This window comes from Anser anser (genome assembly GCF_964211835.1).
Source record: "Anser anser genome assembly, chromosome: 7".
Lineage (NCBI taxonomy): Eukaryota > Metazoa > Chordata > Aves > Anseriformes > Anatidae > Anser > Anser anser.
This window is the reverse complement of record NC_139727.1, coordinates 16949566-16966247: the sequence shown is the minus strand read 5'-3', so window position 1 is coordinate 16966247 and position 16682 is coordinate 16949566. Positions and strand designations below refer to the sequence as shown.

At 48.7% G+C, this 16682-nt stretch overlaps 2 protein-coding genes across 9 annotated transcripts in view; one reads left to right on the top strand and one right to left on the bottom strand.

The window, feature by feature from the left end:
* Positions 1 to 8571, top strand: part of SGPL1 (sphingosine-1-phosphate lyase 1) — a 55392-nt gene extending 46821 nt beyond the window's left edge. For all 7 annotated transcript variants that reach the window (XM_083844404.1, XM_083844408.1, XM_083844409.1 and 4 more), the window contains exons 7-14: positions 477 to 565; positions 1364 to 1469; positions 1921 to 2019; positions 3033 to 3182; positions 3396 to 3634; positions 4253 to 4399; positions 5339 to 5459; positions 5555 to 8571. In XM_083844404.1, coding sequence (XP_083700530.1) covers positions 477 to 565; positions 1364 to 1469; positions 1921 to 2019; positions 3033 to 3182; positions 3396 to 3634; positions 4253 to 4399; positions 5339 to 5459; positions 5555 to 5695 — 1092 coding nt within the window. In that variant the 3' untranslated portion in view covers positions 5696 to 8571. The remainder of the gene's footprint in view (positions 1 to 476; positions 566 to 1363; positions 1470 to 1920; positions 2020 to 3032; positions 3183 to 3395; positions 3635 to 4252; positions 4400 to 5338; positions 5460 to 5554) is intronic.
* Positions 8572 to 9368: 797 nt separating this feature from the next.
* PCBD1 (pterin-4 alpha-carbinolamine dehydratase 1) lies at positions 9369 to 14425 on the bottom strand. Of its 2 annotated transcripts, none has more exons than XM_083844411.1 (4): positions 13955 to 14425; positions 11024 to 11161; positions 10581 to 10661; positions 9369 to 10067 (listed from the first exon to the last, which is right to left on the bottom strand). In XM_083844411.1, the coding sequence occupies exons 1-4, from the start codon at positions 14294 to 14296 to the stop codon at positions 9969 to 9971; spliced, it is 660 nt and encodes a 219-aa protein (XP_083700537.1). In that variant the 5' UTR covers positions 14297 to 14425; the 3' UTR covers positions 9369 to 9968. The 2 variants fall into 2 exon arrangements, with proteins under 2 accessions (XP_083700537.1, XP_083700538.1); XM_083844412.1 differs by having other exon boundaries at positions 11030 to 11161; positions 13955 to 14409.
* Positions 14426 to 16682: the final 2257 nt, after the last annotated feature.

Sequence of the window (16682 nt, the reverse complement as noted above, 5' to 3'; positions counted from 1 at the left end):
GCTCCGTGCCTCAGCGTGGCACTGCTCCAGACCTAATAAACCCTGCTGCACTTCAGTTAGCTTAAGACAGAATCAACGTTGTTGTTTCTCGATACGTGGCATCATTAATCTGTAATCCAGATAAACAGTCCCCAGGTAATCGGGGGCTAAGCAGGCAGCTGGAGTTTTGTGAGGTGTGGTCACCTCCACCAGCTGGTGACGGTGCAGTGTTGTCCCCTCTTGTCAGGCATCTGTGTGTATTTTTTCCCATGTTTTCCCTCCTTTAAAAAGCAGAGTCAACACTTAAATCTGTGCTTTCCACCTGAATGTCAGAAAGCTGCCTTCAGCTGTTCGGTGGCTTCTGCTGCCCTTGAAAACCTGAATTGTCCTCTGCAGCATTTCTGTACAGAGATGCTATGGCTGCATCCCTTTTGCTGTTTTCCTCTCCTGCAACATCCATGTCAGTGGCTGTTTTTCTCTGTTTCCTTTCGTGACAGATGACGTCTGGGGGGACTGAGAGCATTCTGATGGCTTGCAAGGCATACCGGGACCTGGCTTACGAGAGAGGCATCAAACATCCAGAAATGTAAGCAATACCTTTGTGGCTCGGTTTTTGCTTGTGTGACTGGCTGTTCCTCTGCGCTGAGGTGGCTGCTAGGCCCCCGTAATCCTTCATTTCATAGCCTGTTACCACCACCTCCTTGTCCATCTTTGTCTGGAGGCCTTGAATGCAGGAGAAAAACCCAGGTGAATGAAATGGTGCAGAAGCACAGGAACTGTTAAGCAGCCTAGGATCCCAGGCGTGGATGTGGGCTCTGGAGCTGGTGTAGCTGTGCCATGCACGCGTATTTCTGCAATATCTGCATGCAGCTCCAGACAGAGCCTGCTCATCTCTGCTTTGGGCGCCTCTTGTGCAAAGATTGCAAGGCACTTTGATGTATTTAAGGGTTTTGATTTTATTTGGATCAAAGAGGGTTTAGCCTGAAAATCCTGGGACTGAAGTCGGGGCTGATTGGAGCTGAAATGAGAAACTGTGCTAATCATTATGCTGCTAATAGAGGATTTGCTCTCTCTAATGTGCTGCTTTTTTCTAGACAGTGCGTCAAAAATGTTTCTCTGGTTAATTGCGTAAGAGAGGAAGACACAAAGAGAGATGAAACACTGGTGTTCATCTTCTGCTGAATTCCTGTGGCTCTTTTCTTCCCTTTCTAACATTTTTGCGTGGTATTAAAGGCCTCAGTGAAGATATGATGCCTCAGAAAACAAGGTTAACTGAGGCAGTTTTGTCACTGCTATTGGAGACGGGAGTCATCAGATGTTATGTTCATTTGGTTAAGGCTTAGATGCTGCCTGGGCTGAAGTCTGCAATCTGTTACTTTTCTAGGTTGGTCCCAGTGAGCGCTCACGCAGCATTTGACAAGGCAGCCCACTACTTTGGACTGAAGATGATTCACATCCCCTTGACCAAGGCTATGGAAGTGGATGTTCAGGTACCACTGTAGGCAGCATGGCACTCTTTCTGTGGGAAATGAGCGTTGTTAGGAAATCCCGAGGAATCTACCTACCCAGAGGGATGAACCATAAGGGAAGAACAGTGGGATTAAATGCATGTCATTGCATACAAAATTTTGTTTGAAATAAATGGATGGGATGTAACCCATCCCTTTGTCCTATGTCATTAATTTAGAATCAATTATGTGTATCCGAAATAGCCACAGGTTTCAGATGAGGATAAACAAACAAATGTTGTAGTATTTCCAAGTGGATGAGTTAAGTGATTCAGCTGATGTCTGCTCATGCTTTGTAGCTCAGTGCTTTGCTTTCTGTACGCTTTTGTGTGTTAGCTTTTAAGACCAGATGCTGCATGTTTTATTTTTCTTTTTTTGGCAGGGTGACACTTGGTAAATGGCATGTGAGCATCTTCTCTCTTTAAATCTTCAGGCAATGAGGAGAGCTATTTCGAAGAACACAGCCATGCTGGTCTGCTCTGCTCCCCAGTTCCCGCATGGGATTATGGACCCGATTGAGGAGGTGGCAGAGGTAGGATGTCCCTGGGTGCTGCGGCAGTAAAACTGGTGCATCCTTCTGCACAAGAAGTGAGCAGGGGGGTCCAGGATCTCAACCAGTGAATCTGGTGGGAGCAGCAGACTGGTTGGGAAGGTACTACTGCCATTAAATCGGTTGTTAGTCAGCAGCAGGGCATGCAGGACACAATTTGAGGAGGAATGTAAGACCATCTCATTTTGCACTTACTCAGAAACTGCTGTGGGAGGGTGGGCTTTAAATACCAGATATTACCCCTGGGCATTGTCATAAAGCTGTTTGCGTGGGGCTGGATTGCAGACTTGAGCTGCTGCATGCAGTGTGTCATAGCAAGGCAAAGCAACAGGCCTTTAGGTCCTGCTTTGTCTCTGATCTCCCGAATCTGTGCCATAAACTTCTGCTGTAACTGAAGGAATGTACTGCGTATGCGACTTAGACCTCTGCTGCGCCCTCTGCGAGACAAGCCAAAGGGGCTTGTCCTTTGATATCTGAGAGGAAATAACAGCAAAGTAGGCCACCTTGTAAAAACGCTTTGATTTAGGGCCTACTGGTTGTAGCAAGCTCGGTGCAGAAGCCGGAGGAATGCAGTGTGGCGGGGGGAGGAGGAATCAAAGGGCTGGGATCTCAGTTTTCAAACACGCCTTTTGTTTTTCTTCCCATGCTCCATGTATTTAATTTTGTATGTGACCAGCAAGGGGCTCTGACCCTTTTCATTTGGATCACATCATTACGCTTTTTTGTGGTTACTGCTTTCGGACCAAGTTGTCACATCTCTTTGTCAAATAGAGCGAATGACCAAAATATGATGTTTTTTCTCTTGCTGGCCATCTGTATGTATGTGCAAAGTGTGAGAAGGCATCTTACAAGTAGCCAGCCCTTCCAAAAGGGTCCAGAAAATGTTCAAATGTGAAACGTGGAGTATATTTAGTGGCTGGAGTTTGGGTACCCCACCTACCTCATTTTTGTCCCTGGTTGCGTGTTACTCACCAGAGCCTCTTGTTTGCTCATAGCTTGCAGTGAAATACAAAATCCCCTTCCACGTTGATGCCTGCCTGGGTGGTTTTCTCATTGTTTTCATGGAGAAGGCCGGCTTCCCTCTAAAGCGTCTGTTTGACTTCCGTGTAAAAGGCGTGACCAGCATTTCTGCTGATACCCACAAGGTAAGAGGGGGGCAGAGGGGTCTTCCACGCTTTTATTTGGGGGGAACAACTCCTGATGCCATCCCTGGTGCCAAAGGGCAGGGGTAAAGGTTGCCCTGTTGAGATGCTTTGTGCAGCGCACCAAAGTGTGGGCAAGTGGGATCTTGGTGGTCATATACAAGAGGTGCTGCTGAGCCCTCCTGCCTCTTTTTAATGCTTTGTTACCCCTTGCAGTATGGCTACGCTCCCAAGGGTTCCTCCGTGGTGCTGTACAGTGACAAGAAGTACAGGAGCTACCAGTTCTTTGTGGCACCCGACTGGCAGGGGGGCATCTACGCCTCCCCCTCCGTGGCAGGCTCCAGGCCCGGTGGGATTATAGCCGCCTGCTGGGCAACCCTGATGCACGTGGGGGAGCTGGGCTATGTTGAGGCCACGAAGAGGATCATTAAAACAGCTCGGTTCCTTGAATCAGAGTATGTGTGTGCCTTAGCTTCTTGGTTGTACTCTTTAAACCTGTTCTGGACTCCCTCTCCCAAACTGTTTTTCTCTTGCAACTTTTTTTTTTCCCTAGAGAAGCTATTGCATGTTACCTGCTAGATGGGGATCCATTGGGCATTTAGAGGAGAAGATGCTTTGCTTATATCTGGGTTCTTTGCCCTGTGCCAGGTTGTTGAGGGGCCCAGAGAGGAGGGGTGCTGGCATCTCTATGTAGCTGCCTTTGAGGCAGAAGAAACTCTTGAAGCAGTCATGGCTGAGGGGAAGTCACTTGATGATGAAAGGGGGGTTATAATTTCTCTTGTTGGGGTACATGCATTGCTGTGTGAGCTGATGGTCTCTGCTGTGCTGTCCTCCCTTGCCTCTCTCCTCACTCCTTCTCCATCCCTAAGCATACTTTAGGGCTTAAATCACCCAAGTCCTCTGCTAAGTCCCAGTGGCCTGTGCTGGTTGCATGATTTTTGGTGGGAATGTGCTCTAATCTGTTCCCCTCTCTTCCTTTGAGGCCCCAGAGAGATGGACAGAATGTCTGACCCCTTTTTGCCTTTTCGTTGTAACCATCCTCAGTCACCTTTTCTTTTTAATGTTCCTTCAAGGTTGAGAAAAATTGACAGCATCTTCATTTTTGGGAAACCTGAGGTGTCAGTCCTCTCCATCGGTTCAGACACTTTCGACATTTATCGATTGTCTAATCTGTTAGCTGCAAAAGGATGGAACTTAAACGTCCTACAGTTCCCACCAAGGTGAGTTTGTGGTCCCAGTGGGAGCCATCATTCATTGTGGAGCAGAGGAGCAATGTGCATAGCCAGGGCTTGCAAGATAGCTGTTCTTAGGCCACCTAGCTCTCTTAATTTGCTGAGCGTTGCCCGTTATCTAATAAATTGTATGTAGACTTTTCCTCTGTGGAGAGGCAATTACGTTTGTGATTGCTGATATACAGCAGCAGTAGTTATTTTAATGAGCCTGGCAGAGGGCATATCTAAGGCTCTCTTTCTGTTTAGCTCTGTTTAATACAAGCAGAAATATATAAATAGCTAGGATTTTGTCTCATGTCAGCAAGTGAGGGTTTGTAGGTGTTTATTTTTTGTTTAAATATCTTCTTCCTGCCCACTGAAGATGAAGGTAATTGAGAGAACAGCGACAGGCTGATCATTTTCAGTGATCTTTCCACCCTGATGTAAAAGGAATGCTTGTCATAAACTTCTCTTGAGTGGGTAGAAGTTGCCTTTCTGTGGGTGAAAGGGGCAAATGTTCTAAGATAGAAATGTTCTAGGATAGAGCTGCACTGAAAAAGTTCTAAAATTGCAGCTAGCTTGAAGAGGAGTCTAGAGAGCCTGAAGTAATAGCTCAGAGGTGTGAGCAGCCCTGTTACTTCTGGTGAGTGCCAACTTCCACGCTGGGAGTGGCTGACAGGTTACCTAGACCTTTAACAACATATGCTGATTTCAGGGAGGGAAGGGGGAGTTGGCATTTTGCAACAGAAGAGCTCAACTTCCCGCAGCTTGGTTCCAGCAAGTATTTTTCAGGGATTACCTTTAATTGGAAGGGAGCAGATAATCTTCTCCCTTAATCCCACTAGCACCTTATTTTATAGAGATAGGCACTGGCCAGGGAAGAACTAAATTGCTGTATGTACACGAGGTGGCTAATATCTCCCTTCTCCCCTCTCCTCTGCCTGCCAGCATCCATCTCTGCATTACGCAGTTGCACACGAAATCAGGCGTGGCTGAGCAGTTCCTGAAAGATGTCAAAGACAGCATTGAGGACATCATGAAAGACCTCAACGCCAAGACCACAGGCATGGTAAGGAGCCAGGATATAGCAAGGGTGTGTTGGGTGAGCGTATTTCCTGGGTGGCATTAATGATCCCACGTAACGACCTCTTCTTCTCCGCTTAGGGAGCCATCTACGGAATGGCCCAGTCCATCCCCGACAGGAGCCTGGTAGCGGAGATTTCTCTGGCCTACCTGGATGGCCTGTACAGCACCGAAGTTCCTGGCGGTGAAAAGCACATGAACGGCTCTCCTGGCCACCACTGACTGTAGCGCAACTATCGGTGCCTTGCCAGCTAGCACTGGGGTGGTTTTAATGAAAGGTTTCCTAGGGAAAGAGATTGCAGTATAAGCCTTTGTTCCTACAAGTACAGGTCTGATGGCAGCTTGATCTCAAAAACTTTATTCCCCATCACTGTCTGCTCTGAAATCTGCATTATTTTCACACTCAACTTTGGTTTTAGGGCTTTCCTTCCCTTCTCCCTGCCTACTTTCATCATGAATTGAGCGTCCATTCCATAACTCCAGACTCCTCAGGTATTCTGTATATCACTTCATTCCTTGCTGTTTCTTCTCCTCAGACGGTGCATTCAGCCGGTGTCCAGCCAAGCATTAGATTTAAGTTTCCATGTTGTGTTCCAAGGCTTCAATCTTCCCAGAAGTTGAAGGTAGAAAATAAATTGAATTTTTTTTTTCTTTTGAGTATTCCTCCTAGCTACTGCATTTAACAAACCATGCTGGGAGCCTTATATTTACGTAACGCAGAGTTGATAGATTGGCAAAGGAAAGATGATCATGTAACTTTTTAAACCCCCCTCTGGAGATCTCAGACTGCAATCAATATTTATTGAGGGTGTGGGGGGGAAACAGCACACAATCCTTTTCTGGAACCTCTCTGTTTGAATAACAGCAGAAATAGAAAGCAAGTGGGTGGTGTACGGAGAGGAACTGGATGGTACTGAAAATCCTAGGTACTTAGTATCTGTTTTGCTTCCCTGCCTCTTCTAGAAGACATGCATTGACCACCTAGAGTGCTGTCGCACCTTGCACAGTTCTGGAGGGACGTGCAAAACAGGGATTTCACTGTTCATAACTTGAAGGTTTTGCACTATCTCACAATGCTGTAGTCAAGTCAGTGAAGCCCTAGCATGTATCATGGCTAGGGACTTAATGTGCAGACATATGGCACCAAAGCTGACTTTTTTTTTAAAAAAAAACATAATCCTTTAGTATAACATGGTGACTTTTGTAATAGAAAGTAGTAATCTGTCTGCTCTTTGCACTGATTCTTTTAAGGCACATCCTCAAAAGGGCATTCACCATTGTGCCTTGATGCTTCTCTGGCTTTTTGGGGGATGCCAGGAAGGATTTGAGGGGTCAGCTGTTGACTGACTGCAACATTTGCTGCAGTTTCCTTATGGTACTATACTGAAAACAAAACCTCAAAGGCAGACTGGCCTCAGGTAAACTGTGCTTGCCCATCAGGCAGAGTAGTCGTGCTATTGAGCCAAGTCCCCTCACAGTATTACAAAGATGCTGGCAGAGCTCTGAAAGGAACGAGATAGGATGCAGTAAGCTGGAGGTAGTCGAGCCTTGGGCATTCAGGCTATTTTTCTCCGCTGTTTTTGCTGTGAGAGTTTTACCACTGCGGCTTGGGAGGCAGTTGTTGCCTTCAGGATGAGCTAGAACCTCTTGAGTTGTTAAACAGTGGTGGAGTTGCTCCTGCAGGGCTTTCCTTTGTGTTTCCTCTCGGCTTTTGGCATGCTACTGAGAGTTTCCCAGGCAGAGTTCAGCACCTGGAAGAAGACTTTGTGCCATGACTGCAGCATCTCTGCCGAAATGGGCTTGTTAGCCCCAACCTGACCCCCACTGGCTTAACGCAGCTGAAGCACACACTTGCTCAGTAACTACACAGGCTGAGAAGGCTACTGACCAGCCGTTGCACACCCAAACCTTGGGCCTGGAGAGTGCTGGGAAGAACGCTTTGCTTTTTAACAGTTTTATTATTCTCAGTGCTAGGAGACAAAGCATTTTGGCCATCTCCTGTCACGTTGAACTGATGGCTGCAATGCATGTCTCTGAGCCCTTTTGAAAACATCGCGTTTGAATTGCCTGATAAGTCTCTCGGTGTGTTACCAGCCCTGGCAGTCAGCATTTGTGTTGGACCTGTTTATTCTGTTAACGCCTTGCTAACGTGACCATTGCTGCATCTCTCAGTTTGCTGTACTGTGGGGAGAGTCTGAAGTGTCTGTCTACTGTGACGGTTCTCTTTGAACCAAGGTTTGGAAAACAAAAAAGGAGGCTACTCGTTTTGTTTCTGCTTTAAAAGAAAGGGGGGATGGATTAGGGTGGGGTAAAGGAGAGGAAAAACTCCCTCCTCTGCCCTGGTGCCATCTCCCCTGAGGAAGTGGGTGGATCAGTGCTCCATTTCACATTTTTGGGTGTATTTGAAGATGTTATTTGTAACTCAATGTACTCCATTCTGGACTTCACCTACTAGTAATTTGTGGGTTTAATTGTTCGATGTGTATATGTTCTGTACTGTAAATGTAATCCTGTGGTCAGGAACAGGCCACTGTAATTTACTGTTGTGTAGTCTTTATTCATCCTGGTCACCTAACATGTAATCTGCTTCTCCTTTATCATGCCAAGTGGTTTTAGAGAAAAATGAGATTAACAGGCTATATAATTGTCTCTCTCCCAAAAAGAAAAAAAGGACTGGATTATGATCTGGAGGGATTTTTCCAACTGTTAATTCCTGCGAGATTTCGGACTGGTCAGTTTTTCCAAGTGAGACACTAAATATGTTACTTGTACAAAGCACTCCCAAGGGAGTCGGGTGCTCCTAGGTACTAGACTGAAGAATATCCAGTTGGATGGGCCAAGAAGAGATGTCTGTCGTCATGCCACGGATTTCATCTGCACTTTTCTGGTGACTTGGGGGAATGGAAGGGTTGCATACACCACAATAATATCTTGACCAATAAATTCATTGATTTTTTTTTAATGAACAGATTGGATGAGTTTCCTCTGATGGCAGTATTTGATATTGCTCTGGTTTGCCACTGTAAAACTGTAAGCTGAAATAGCTGAGGAGATGGTGAAAATGGGCCTGGTTTGCATTAAAATGATGCACTGAGCTACCTAGGCTCATTGAACTCTTTATTTTTATGTTTCAGTGCTCATTTGAATGGTTGGGGACCTGTTGCTTTTGATCTTTGCTCTTGTGTGCAGCCTAGTCTGTGGCAGGGAGAATGGTTTATGAATTGTATTAATTCTGCCCGAGAGCTGCTCTTTTATTCTGCCAAGATGAAAGTGGTGTCTGTGACTTCTTCTTGCGATGTTCAAGGGTGCCAAAAATTGTATATGTGTAAGAGCTGTGGGTTTTCTCTTAATGCTTTATGGAACTTGGAGGGTTGAAAAAAAGAATGGAGTTGGGTGTTCTAGTATTTCTCCCAGGCTGTTCTGCTGAGAACAACTACTGTTGGTTTCACAGCAAATCCTTCTTGTTACCAAAAAAAAAACCAACACAGAAATTCAGGCACTGCCTGAATGCCAAGACACTGTTACTGGAGTGAGGATCCACCAAAGTCCACCTAAAACCTCTCTTGAGAGGTACGCCACAGCCCCTGCTGTGTTTGTGCCCTTTGGTTGTGTTTTCCCCATGGTTGTGCCTCGGGTCTGATAGTTGCACTTTGGATTTTAGCACAAGCAGTTTTTATCTGATCTGCTCCGGCTTTTAAACAGTGCTCTGATAATCTCATTCTCTTTCAGACCGTGTTTACTTTGAGGTACAGGCCTGTGAAGGCACGTGCCTCTTCTCCATGCTGCTTTGAGAAGCTTTTCCATGGCAGGAGCACCTTCCTGAGACAGAGCAGTCAGGGCAGTACCTGGCTTGGGAAAACCTGTTGGCGTAATTCTGACACCTTCTGAACTCATATCAGGTTAACCAAGAGCTTTATTGTAAACAATTTCAGTTGGTTTTCTACTAAAAGCCGGTTACAATAGGGGTGAGATCACAAGCCTGCTTATAATACTGCCAGAGAGAGGTTAAATTAATAACCACGTTGCACATCACAGTTGTTGGTGTGTGATAAAGAAACCAAAGGGTTCACATACCACCTAATGAATAGTAAAGCATATTTTGGTACACAAGAAGCAATAACAGTGAGCAGATGGGGTCAAGCTCTGGAAAGATTTACTGCAATAGTGTAACCTTACTCCTGGTTAAAGGGTATGTCCTGAAAGCCCCCGAGGCTCAGCAGTCTGCGGGCGGGTAGCGCACAGGTAAAGGGCTTAAGCACGGAAGTGGCAAGGTCAGAGATGGATGTAAGCACAGGAGGAAAGGCTTCCTGGATGCCTCCATCCATCCGAAATGCCAAGCTGTGTGTGGTGGGGAGCTTGGTGTGGCCTTAGGCAGTCTGGGTCTAGGCACTAGCTTGGAAGTAAGTGGGAGAAGGCTCGAGGTGCAGTCGTCCAGGCGAGGCATGGGTTGTGGCTGCGGCAGAGCTGATATTTGGCTTCATGTGTCTCTCTCTAGTCAGGAGAGGGAAGCTGCAACCTGCTCGATGAAGCTGGCCAAGTTGATGTCTCTCTCGGATAAGCCCGTGCACTCGTGGGTGCTCAAGGTGATGTGAACCTAAAGCAGACAGACAGACCGATCGAGTGCTGCTGGCAGAAAGAGCAGGAACAGGTTCCCCCAGTGCTGCAGACAGCTCGCATCTGATGAGGCAGGTAGTGCTGTTACTTTCTCCACTCGTTAGTAAAATTTCCTGGGGTTGGGAAGGTGTTAAGGCATTTTTCATGGTTTTCTCCTCGGCTACAAGCAGTGACTGCTACCCATGCACTGGTCTTGGCAGTCAGCTGTGCCTTTCAACTCACTATCCAGAAGCTTTTCCCCTTGTCTGCTGCTTTTGGTACTGACCTAAAAAAGTCAACAACTCTGGTGTCAGCTTACACGTGTCTACTGCTCAGCTGGGCAGAAACAAAAGGGGAGGAAAGGGGCTGTAAGGTGATGGCTGTAGGCTGTCTGTGATATGCTAAGGGAAGAGGTCCTGCTCATCTGCCCCGGACTTGCTGCTGTTTTATGCCTCACAAATGGGATCTGCTCCCTGAAGAGCTCTGTTTTGTCCCTGTCATCCTTGTCTCTTACCTTATTGTACACATTGAACCATTCAGGGTGGTGATCCAATTTTTCTGCCTGTAGAGCTACTCTGGTCATGAAGCCAAAGGCCTGCCCAGGGAAGTAAGAAGAAAAGTTAGCTCTGGACCACTTACCTTGTGATATGTTGTTGTTCACCCCATTGCTATTAATTTTATACCCCATGTTTCTAGGAATCCAGGCAAATACAAGACCTGGGACGTTCTATATCTTTGTTGTTTTTTTTTTTTTTTGGGGTCTTCCTCTTTTTGGGGATCTTTTCCCAGACAAGCATTGTGCCTGGCTGAGGGCTTTGATGTCTTGGGTAGGTTATCTTGCTCAGCCATTGTGTTTTGGGAAAAATGGAGGGGTTACTGTGGCTGAGCCCTGCAGGTAGGACTCCCTGCTCTGCAAACCAGGTCTCCGGCACTGTAAAAACTTGGTTCCACTGATACTCGTACCCGGTTGAAGTCCTTGAAGTGGAACTCTTTGAAGATGGCATCTCTTCCTTCCACCTCGTTCCACCCCACGGCTCTCAGGTTTGGCAGCAGCTGCTCCCTCTCCTCCGCACTCAGCCTGTGGGCTTTTCCTGCCTGGCACCAGGGAAGGGAAGAGGAGCAGGTCAGCACGGCAGAGGTAGGATGAAGCAGATAAACAAAAAAATGGGCATCCCATGGGTTGTGGAGTTGCAGCTCTGTGTAGGCAGCAGCAGCAAACTGGATGGGAGGGATGTGTGTGTGTGCAGACCTGAACTAGGGGCTGCTGAGCACAGGGGATATCAGTGCTGCCCTCTGCTCCCCACCTTGGGTACCTTTCTGCACATAGATCTAGATCACATCTAGCTAGGTCAGGTGAAGTCCAGCTTGTCCCTTTTGCCTTCTGACCTGCAGGGCCTAACGAGCACAGCCTCCTGGGACACTCCTGCTGCGTGTACGTGTTCATTATAGCCCGAAGTACTAAGAAATGATGGCTCTGGGTGGTTAAGCTCCAAAATGCATCACGTATTGCCCCCCGCCTCAAAAATTCTATATCTGTAAACGCTTCTGGAACTGAGAACCACTTGCTTTTGAGGTTTGTGAGGTACTCTTGGAAGGAGAAGGACTTTAATTGTAGGGCAGCTGTACCAGAGACCTCTTCTAGAGCAGAAAAGAAGCGGTGTGAATCACAGAGATGAGTCACAGTAAATTGGAGTTCAGCTCCTTTTCCTTAAGTCTCCCTTACGTTAGGATGGATTTTGAGAGGCTGTTTGTCTGCGAGTAACAAAGGCCAGAGGGGAGGGACTGTGATTTAGCATTGTCTTCTGCTCTTGGGCAGAGCTGCTGTTACTTTTTAAAGGGGAGTGAGAGGGGGAAAGCTGCAGTTCATGGCTTTAGCAAGTGAGTATGGGCAAATATGAAACTAAAGCTGGGAGTTTGCAGGGATGGGGGCTGCCCGAGCTGCTGTGACCTCCTGTCTCGGTGGGAAGGCAGGGATGAGTGTGCAGAAGTGTTGCTTTTCATGGAAGCTGGTGTTCTGGCAATTAAATCCTTTCCTAAGGGTGATCTGATCGTTAACCTTGGGGAGGATTGTTGTTTCACACTGGCAAAGACCAACATCTTTTTGCAATTTGCTTTCCTTTGCACTTTAGGGCAAAGCATGGCGAGTTAGGGGTGAGTCCCAACAAATGCAGCCCACTCTTCCTTGTGTTGCTCAGCTGCTTAAGATGCTGTTGCTGAGCATCCATGCCCAAGCAAAGGGACTGCTGACCAGAGAAGGCAAGTCATCCTTTTCTCCAGTTTAACTACTCACCATCAGTAAAAAAAACCAAAGGGATGGCTGAGGAGCTGAGGTTTTTTGTGGCCTTATCTTTGCTTTTTGCGCTTTTTAAGGCAGACTGGGAAAGTTACGCCCTGTTCTAATGTTACTGGAGGTGCCAAGCCATCTGGCTGTGTGGGTGCCCACCTGCTGGGGTGGCTGGGCTGGATGCATGCACGGGATGGACCCGATCCCTGTGGCTGTGTGCGTTTGGGAAGAGCCTTCCTCACCCATGCAGGATCTGGCCTCGCTGCCGGCGTCCAATGCCCAGTGCCACCCTTTGCTTTGTGCAGCGCTTTGGCTGGCCCTGCTTAATGTCAGCTGCTCCCGAGCGCCAGGTTTCAAGGAAAGGTAGTGAGTAAACACGGCTCAGAGCAATAAACCCTCAGCCGTTGCCCTTCCGTACCGATGGCGCGATAAGCCGGGCGCAGGTAGCTTAGCAACTGGATAACGTGGGGACAGACGGAGGCTGCCTCCGCACGGGGCCGCGGGTGGGGGACTCCGGCGGCAGCGCCAGGTTTTGGGGCCGAGGGCTGGAAGCTGCTCACACACCGGTGGTGGGGAGAGGGAAGGCGGTCTAAAGGCCGAGGTGGTGCTTGCCTGGAGCAGAGGGGTGTGAATGTCGGGGTCCAAGTGCTGATCCCCAGGCAGAGCAAGAAATGAGGCTGCCTGGGGGACGCGCAGCTTCCTTGCTTTCTGAACCCATCGTGACTGCACGGGGGGAACCATCCCCGGGGCTTCTTGCAGGCCTGGCTGGATTCTGGCTGGCAGACGGGGCAAAAGCCAGCTTGTGGCAGTCCCCCTGCCTGCAGCACCCTCTGTGCCCTCCACCCCATCCTTCCCTGCTGCTTGCCCCCCTTTCTCCCCCCAGAGCGTCGGCCCGCCTGCTGTTTTGGTGGGTACAGCATGTCCGTGCTTTCATGTGCACTTATTTCTTTAAACACACACGCTTTTCATTAGGGAAACGCAATTATTTTGTTTTCTTTTGCTGGCTTTCCAATGCTAAGGCATTGGATTTTCTTATTTTTTTTTTGCCTGCAGGACACTATTGTGCAACCAAGGCAAAGGAACCAGCATGGGAAACTGAGAGCCCATCCCTAAGGGTTTTCTGGAGATGAAACAACCCTCCCTGCCCAAATCAGCAGCTTCCCTTTGAAGCGTGGCTCCTCACCTACGGGGAAAAAAGGTGAAGGGGACAGCCTGGCATGAGTGGGACTGAGGGCAGGGCTGGAGTTGGTTGTGCCACGAGGCCCCCACTGCCTCTTGCTCGCCTCCCCTCTGCTGTGAAAAACCTGCTCAGAGCCCACATGGGCCGTGCAGGTGGAGCACGAGTGGGGCTCACTCCTAAGGTAGGATTTGAGCAGGGGCCACGCTCGCTGTGCTGACAAACCTTTCCCTCCCCCTGCGGAGGAGCCAGCAAGCTGTGGCTCTGCTAATTCAGAGCTGCCCGTGTTACTCATTAACCACAGCACAGAGCTCTGCTCCTTCCTTCCTCTCCTCCTGCCTCTTAAGGGCTGCAGCTGCCGCCTTAAACCCTCCTTCCCCATCCTTCCCCAGCGAAGCAACAGCCGCGTTGCCCGCCGGCGGCTTACCATCGCCTGCCGGTGTCCGCGGCCTCCGTCCCCGGTCCAGGCTGGGCGTTGCGCGCCGTACCGGAGCCCGACAGTGGGGTTGGGGCCACGGGAGGCGTGGCGAGGGGTCGGGTCCACCCACGGCAGACCGCTGCCCGTGCCCCACGCGTTTCCCAACGCCTCCCGGCAGCGGTCGCCCGCCCGCTGGGCTCGGGGATGCTGGAACACGGGCCCCTTCAATCCCTGCATGGGGAGCGGTGGTCGTCCTGCTCTACCCATCCCTTTCCCATCGGGATGTTTTCCTAAGCTGTTGCAGGATGGAGAGGGGCAGTTACAAGCCCCTGGGTGCTGCGGGCAGCACATGTGATGAATTTTATGCTCTCACGTGTGCCTCCCGGCCCTTCGTTGCTCCATGCAGTGACAATCACGAGCTTAGGGCTGCGTTGTATGGGGACAGCCTGGATCGTTTCACAGCATGGTGATGAGCCGGGTTAATGCAGGGACTGTGCGCGATACAGTGCCTCTGTGCATTTTCAAGGCGTTTCCTCCTGTTGCTGAGGGAACCGTGTTCCCACGGATGCTGCGCGCTGTTCCCCAGCGTGTGTTTGCTCTCCAGGGCTGCCGGATTTGTGCCCGCGTCCTGCGGCTTGTCGCCTGCTAAACCCGCTCACGTGGTGGGCAATCTTCCAGTGCTGACAGTTCTGTGCCTTGCTGATGTACGTGATGTTGTGCAAGCCCAGCAAGCAGCGAGGACAGAAATTCAGCACCCCGCTATACCCTGATGCCTTTCCTTACCCTTGAGCCAACTAATTTTGGGAACTTTTTAATATAGTGTGACACACGCCCCTTGTAGATACTCATGCATATCTTGTTTTCCACTTTCAGAATTCTTGAGTGCCACAGAGACTATTTGTTTCTCCAGCAGGCATGTTAGAGGGAAGCAAATTCTTCTGCTGTGGTAATGAAAAAGAAAAATGAGAATCTTTTCTGTCCTGGGAGAGCCTCTGCCTCCATCCAGGGAGAGGAGACTTGGAAGGCAATGTAGCACCTGGGAAGAAAATAGTTGTCTGCAGATATGAAGCTGGAGGCTTTGATATGGAAGGCAAGAGGAGTTTCATACCGTTTTCAGCAATGAAATCAGGAGGTGGGATTGTTTGTAGGGTCGGGAAAGGCTAGCAGAATATTTTCTTGGCATTGATTTGAATTGCAGGACTGGCACTCGGACCAGCACAACCCCGGGGAAGTGCCCCTGTAAACAGTGGTGTAAGCAGGAGGTAAATGAAGCCATGTTATAGCAAAGGAGCAGGTGGAAATATGGATGTTGTAGGTAATAGCTATGCCCCAGTCGTGTTAGCTGCAGTCTTCTGAAGAAAACACAGTGGCAGTTCTGATATTGACTTGTCAGGGCCTCAGGCACACCTTGGTTAGGTGGCAGTGCCTCTCCTGGCCTCCCTATTGATTTGGAGAGGGGAGGAAGCAATCTCCCACCTCTTATGGTGCCCTGCTTTCCCTCTGTGGTTTTTGTTCCAGCCCAGCTGGGAGCAGATCCTATTTACTTTGCCAATGCACGCTGCCAGTGCAGAGCAATTGACAGACACCTCAGCTTGTTAAAGGTGAGAATTTCTGTGGTAGGAGAACATCAGGAGAAAAACGATTAATTATACCGTGTCTACTGATTACCCAGCTCCTTTGTAATGCCATTTTCTCTCCTAGGTTATAAATCAGCACTTAACTACCAGCCTTACATGTGAGATCTCTCTCTGGCAGAGGGATGTGCTTCTGCTGAAAGGTGTCAACAGGGCAGTTGTGATTTTCCTCTGTGTAGGTGTGAAACTGTGCCTGGGCGATCCTCTGGCTTACTCTGATTCCTGTGCCCCCGAGTGCACGAAATCCCCCTCTGCACTGCTTTAATTTTCCTTTTTGAGATGGGACTCTTTAGATTTAATGATTAATTGAGCGCTGTTGGGCAAGGTGTTTGCATAGGGAAGTTTGCAGCCCTGTGCAAGGGGTGTGCCTGTCACTGGGAAGAGGCTTCTGCTTTTTTCCTCCCTTTTTGCCTAATTTAGAGCTGTGTTGTTTTGGGACTAGGTCAGTGGCAGCTTAACTCAGGCATGCATTGCTGTAGCATACCCATAGGGGCTTTTGTGTATTTGGATGGAGCTCTTACATCACTAATGTATGATTATTTCTGTCTATACCTTGTAAACAAAATCCAGCTTGCCCCAGAATCTGCTTTGGTTGAGATTGATATGCTGTCAACCATCTTGAGATCTGCTTTCTGAATTTCCTCCCCCAGTTTTCTCATTTCACAGACCCAAGGAAGAGGGACACCATCTTCCTTCCACGAGGGTGTCGGCTATGATGCTGGGACTGCTTGCAGTCACGTAGGAGATGTGGAGAGCATGATCCTTGCTGCTTATGGGACAGGGAAACGCTCTGCAGGATCCTAGGACTCTCCAACACAGTAACAAGCATTTTTTGTTGTTTTTTCATGTTTTGATTTTTAAATTTTTTCTTCCATGGTCTGTGCTGGCTCCTCACGTAACAGTATTAAAGATCTGCTCAGTGTCATCTTCCTGCCTGGATGCTTTTCCAGGCATCCCTCAGGAACTGCTGACCCGCGGGGTTGGTGTGAGCATTAGCATGGTTCGAGTCATGGTAAATTCACTCTTATTTTCACATCCTGGGCTCTCTCACAAGGCAAATGGGATTAACCAGCAAAGAAAGAGGTGGCTTCTGCCGTCGCCTT

Excerpts from the sequence above, each read along its gene's own strand:
- PCBD1 (XM_083844411.1), bottom strand. The coding sequence starts at position 14,296 with ATGTGCTGCCCGCAGCACCCAGGGGCTTGTAACTGCCCCTCTCCATCC. Across the intron at positions 11,162-13,954 it reads GCGGACACCGGCAGGCGATG|GCAGGAAAAGCCCACAGGCT; the intron begins GTAAGCCGCCGG and ends CCCTGGTGCCAG. Across the intron at positions 10,662-11,023 it reads AGGACTTCAACCGGGTACGA|GCCTTTGGCTTCATGACCAG; the intron begins GTATCAGTGGAA and ends TTCCCTGGGCAG.